This window comes from Papaver somniferum, chromosome 3 (genome assembly GCF_003573695.1).
Source record: "Papaver somniferum cultivar HN1 chromosome 3, ASM357369v1, whole genome shotgun sequence".
Classification (NCBI taxonomy): Eukaryota; Viridiplantae; Streptophyta; class Magnoliopsida; order Ranunculales; family Papaveraceae; genus Papaver; species Papaver somniferum.
The window spans coordinates 73,779,860-73,785,248 of record NC_039360.1 but is presented as its reverse complement, the minus strand read 5'-3'; the positions used below and the strand labels follow the sequence as shown (position 1 = coordinate 73,785,248).

Here is a 5,389-nt window from a genome sequence, read left to right as displayed (position 1 = left end):
ATGGATCTATTTGGTCCCACCCAACAAGCAACTGTTGGAGGAAAGAAATGTGCTTTAGTAATGGTAGATGATTACACACGATTCACATGGATTGCTTTTCTAAAGCACAAAAATGACACTCTTGAGGAGTTCAAGATTATTGTGAGTAAATTCAAAATGAACAAGGTCGCAAACTTAAGAAAGTAAGAAGCGATCGTAGTACAGATGTCAAGGATACAAAAGTATATGAATATTGTAATCAACTTGGAATTACTCATCAATTTTCTGCTCCCATTACACGCAGGCAAACGGTGTAGCTGAAAGAAATAATAGAAATACTCAATAAATGGCTAGAGTAATGCTTCACAACAAAGATCTACTCTGGGGGGAAGATGTTTTCACAACTTGTTATCTCATAAATAGAGTTTATTTAAGATCAAAAACTCTAAATACACTATATGAGTTATGGTATGGAAGAAAACCCAATCTAAGCTATTTAAGGGTTTTTTGAAGAAAATGTTATATACTTAAGGACATAGTGCATAGAGGAAAATTTGATTCCAAAAGTGATGAAGGAATTTTTCTTGGTTATGCTTCTGTTAGCCGTGCATTCGGAGTCTATAATATTTGAACCAAAGTCATGATGGAATCTGATAATGTTGCTATTGATGACATAGTGATTTTCGTCAAGATAATCATATTGCTGCGGAACTTCCTCCTTCATAAACTGTTAATAAATAAAAACATATTGAAGAGGAACCAACAATTGTTCCTACCATTTATTACATAGATGATAAAGATGACAATGACAATATAGTTGAGCAACCCAACGATACTGAAAGTGAAGTCCACAAACCTGCAAAGTGGGTACATCAAAGAAATTCCACTGATGATATCATTGGAGACGCCAATGCCAGAGTTATGACTCAAAGGGAACTTCAAAGTGTCTGTCATTACATATGCTTTCTTTCTTCAATAGAGCCAAAAAAATATTGAGGAAGCTCTTAGTAATCCCGCTTGGGTAAGCTCAATGCATGAGGAACTTAATCAATTCGAAAGGCAAGGAGTATGATAACGTGTCCTAAAACCAGAAGGTGTCAACATCGTAGGAACAAAGTGGATTTTCAAGAACAAATCTGATGAACACAGAACTATTGTTCGAAACAAAGCTAGACTGGTTGCTCAAGGATATTCTCAAATTGAAGGTATTGATTTCGATGAAACTTTTGCTCATGTAGATCGTTTAGAATAAATTAGACTTTTACTTGCATATGCATGTAATCTTAAGATTAAGCTCCTTCAAATGAATATTAAGTCTACATTTCTTAATGGAGATTTAAAAAAGGAAGTTTTTGTTGCTCAACCTAAAAGATTTGAAGATCCATTATTTCCAGATCATGTTTTTTAGCTCAAAAAGGCATTATATGGTCTAAAACAAGCTCCAAGAGCTTGGTATGACAAGTTGACATCCTTTTTACTTAAAAAAGGATTCTCTAGAGGTGGTGGTGCTGATAAGACTCTTTTCACCAAATTGAATGGAAAGAATGTACTTGTTGCACAAATTTATGTTGATGACATCATCTATGGGTCCACCTCAAAATCTCTCACAGATGAGTTCATAAATATTATGAGTGGGGAATCCGAAATGAGTAATGTTGGAGAACTATCATATTTTTTAGGTTTGCACATACAACAGCAAAAAGACAACATTTTTCTTTCTCAAGAAAAATATGCCAGGAATTTAGGTGAGAAATTTGAGCTAAAGGATACAACTCTTATGGCAACGCCAATGCCAACTACTGGAAAACTTCAGTCTAGTCCAGGTGAAAAATACGTAGACCAGAAATTGTACCGATCCATGATAGGAAGTCTATTGTACTTCACTGCAATAAGGCCGGATATTGCTTTCAGCGTAGGATGTTGCGCCAAGTTTCAAGCAAATCCTACAAAATCACATCTAAAAGCTGTAAAAAGGATCATAAGATATGTTAATGGCACCCTGGATTATGGTTTATCGCATTCAATGGTTACGAATAACAGTCTTGATGTTGATTGGGTAGGATGTGTAGAAGATCGCAAAAGTACAACTGGTGCTTGTTTCTATGTTGGTCAAAACCTTGTGGCCTAGCACAACAAGAAACAAAACTCACAGTCCCTCTCAACCTGTGAAGAAGAATACATTGGTGTTGGTACTTGTTGTGCTCAACTTCTCTGGGTGAAGGAAATGCTCATTGACTATGATATAAATATTCCAACTATAAGTATTCTTTGTGATAACTCAAGTGCTATTCGTCTAACAGAAAATCCCGTTGAACAAACTCGTACTAAACATATAGATATTAAATATCATTTTATTCGAGAATTGTGTGAGAACGAAGTCATTAAGCTAGAATATGTTCCTTCTGAACGAAAACTAGCTGATATGCTCACAAATACATTAGACCGTGCAACCTTTGAAAATCTCAGGAAGTCTATTGGTATTGTGAAGGTACATTAGTACCTTACTTTTCGGTTTTCAACTTTTACTATTGGCACGTATTAGTTAAAATCGATTCAACCTTTCTCTGGTAAATGTTGATTTTGTTGTTATTATTTTATTCTTGCGAGAGGATGACAACACACTGGGGGAGAGTTCTTATTTGAACTTGCGCGTAATGACATATCTTTCTGGGGAATAGTGGCTGCGGAAATTGATGTAACAAATTTGTTAGTTAATCGTTTTCCTGTTTAAGAAAAGCATGTTTATATTGCATATATTTTGCTTTTTCTTAACAAAAATTCGGTACAATTGATATGTTCCATTATATTATGTATGGATTGTTTATGTGATTCAATTGTTTCCGGTTCAGAAAAACTCGTCAATTTATTTGTCTTATTGTTTGGTATCTTCTTTATTGTTGGGTATCAAGTGTTTTTTCTTAACGAAATTCGGTGCAATTGCGGTGTTGTAATACCAAGGTACAGGAAACTTGAAAAAGATCTTAAGGAATACAACTTTCAGTCACTTGACAGGAAACTTGTACTTCTTCAAAATATGGTTGTAAAAGTATTAAAAGAAGTATCTTGTCTTAAAAAACTGAAAGATCATTCCTTGATAGAAAGACAAGATATACCCAATCCTGATGAAATCAACTCAAAATAATCAGATAAAAGAGTTGATGATCACTTCTGGAAAAAGGTTCTACATCATTCATATCGGAACAATCTCTGTTTACATAAAGGTAATACCCCTACTGAGTGTTTCCAGAAGAAAGGGAAGGAAATAATTTCTGCCAAACGAAACAATCAGGGAAGATTTCCAATAATTGTTTTTGATGATCAAGTTGATGTGCATAATAAGGAAATCCTTAGAATGAGAAAAATCATATGAAAATCTCTTTTACAGAATTAAGAGAGATTTTTTATTTTTTTTAATAGGAAAGGAAAAATTTTGTTACTTAGAATTTAATTTGGAATACAAAGTTTCTCATTTATAAGTTCCTTGAGCCAAACAGAGAACTCAATGTCCCAAAGTTTTTTACAACTACTATTCCTTCCTTATTTTGACAGAACATCTGCCACAGTTGTTTGTATCCCTTGGCACATGAGTGGATTCCCAACTTATAAAACCTTTAAGCAAATATAAACACTCTAAGATAATGGAATTGTTAATCCATTCAATAGTGCCTATTGCACCTTTTATTGCCTTAACTACATTAAGAGGGTCGCTTTCTAAGTGCAGATGTTGAATGTTGGAGTCCCTTGCCCATTTTATAGCTTCATAAGCAGCCAACGCTTCAGCTTGCTCCTCATTTTCAGCTACTCCCGGCTTGCTCCATGCTCCTTTAACATTGCCTGCATCATCAACCATAATTAGTCCTATTCCCATAGATTTATTAACTTTTAAGAAAGATGCATCAAAATTGACTTTATGGAAGTCAGATGTAGGTAATGTCCATCTAATTTCAACTCTAGGTATAGTCATATGAACATTTTGAGCATCCTGTTGGCTTAAATGCTCATTCCAATCATTCAGTTCCTTTTGAATATGGCTCACTAATCTGTCAACCTGCAATTCAATGTTATCAAACACAGTAGAGCACCTGGATTTCCAGATATTCCATATAATTGTTCCTGCAAAAATTGTTAACTCATTCATATTTGTAGAACCTACAAACCAGCTTTCAATCCAGCCCTTTAGATTTATATCTCCTATAATACCTGCAAAGTTACTCTCAAGAGAAAACCAAACTGCCCTGGTTACTGGACGATGAATGAATAAATGATCTAAAGATTTAGGCGAAGCTTTGCATAAAGGACATAAAGTATCTATACCCTGCACATGTTTTGATAACCTTTCATTGACAGATACACAGTTATGAACATACTTCCATAAAAATGGAGAATCTTTGGTGGCAGTTTAGCTTTCCAGAATTTTATCCAAGGAAAGTTTAACTGAATAGCAGCATAAGCTGCATCACTTCATGCATTATTAATTACTCTATAAGCAGATTTTACAGAGAAAAAGCCCATTTTTATTTGGTATCCACCTCAAGCTATCCTTCCCTGACTTTGGGATTATAATATTAGTGATTTTTTCTACTGTTTCATTGTCAAACAACACATGAAGGATATCTAAGTTCCAAATCTTTTGATCCTGAATAGTCAACTGGTCAACAGTGTTCATGTTGTTTGATCTAAACCTATCACTGACTTTATGGGCCAAATCAGGTACCCATATTGAAACACAACTCCCATCACCTATTTCCCAACAACAATGTTGTCTTATAATTTAAAGACTCATACAAATTCCTTTCCAAATAAAAGAACCCTGTTCATAGACACAATGCAAAGGATTAGTGTTATGAAAATATTTGTGTTCCAATATTTTAACCCAAGGGGCATCAGGTTCATGAAGCATTCTCCACGCAAGCCTAGTGAGTAAAGCTATATTCATATCAGCAGTCTTTTTGAGACCAAGGCCTTATAACACTCTTGGTTTGGTCACATTATCAAAATTTTTAAAGTATACACCTTGTTTTTCTTTACTTTTGTTCCACCAAAAACTCATCTGTACACTATCAAGCCTATCTGTTAATTTTTTAGGCATGGGAAAAATTGCCAGATGATGTGAGGCTAAAGAACCTAGCACTGATTGAGTCATAATAGTTCTAGCTGGCTGATTGGTATTCTTACCCTTCCAAATAGCTAATCTACCATGAAATTTTTCTTTCAGGTGAGAGAAGGTCTCAGTTTTATTTCTCTGTATAAGGAGGGGCACTCCCAAGTACTTATCATTAAGAGCAAGTTTCTTAATGTTTAACAATTCAGAAATATTAACCTTAATAGAATTATCTAGTTTTGGGTTAAAAGCAATACCTGAGTTGTCAAAATTAATTGACTGACCTGAATAAATATTAAAATCCTTGAT

General features: G+C 34.4%; 1 protein-coding gene across 1 annotated transcript; it reads left to right on the top strand.

The window, feature by feature from the left end:
- Window positions 1–2,107, top strand: LOC113359596 (uncharacterized mitochondrial protein AtMg00810-like). The gene is made up of 2 exons (XM_026603204.1): window positions 1–145; window positions 1,467–2,107. The coding sequence occupies exons 1-2, from the start codon at window positions 1–3 to the stop codon at window positions 2,105–2,107; spliced, it is 786 nt and encodes a 261-aa protein (XP_026458989.1).
- The last annotated feature ends 3,282 nt before the right edge of the window (window positions 2,108–5,389 follow it).

Bases quoted from the DNA above. Each gene is read 5' to 3' on its own strand.
- LOC113359596 (XM_026603204.1), top strand. From the start codon at position 1: ATGGATCTATTTGGTCCCACCCAACAAGCAACTGTTGGAGGAAAGAAA. The intron at 146-1,466 runs GTAAATTCAAAA...TACTTAAAAAAG, and splicing joins GGAGTTCAAGATTATTGTGA to GATTCTCTAGAGGTGGTGGT.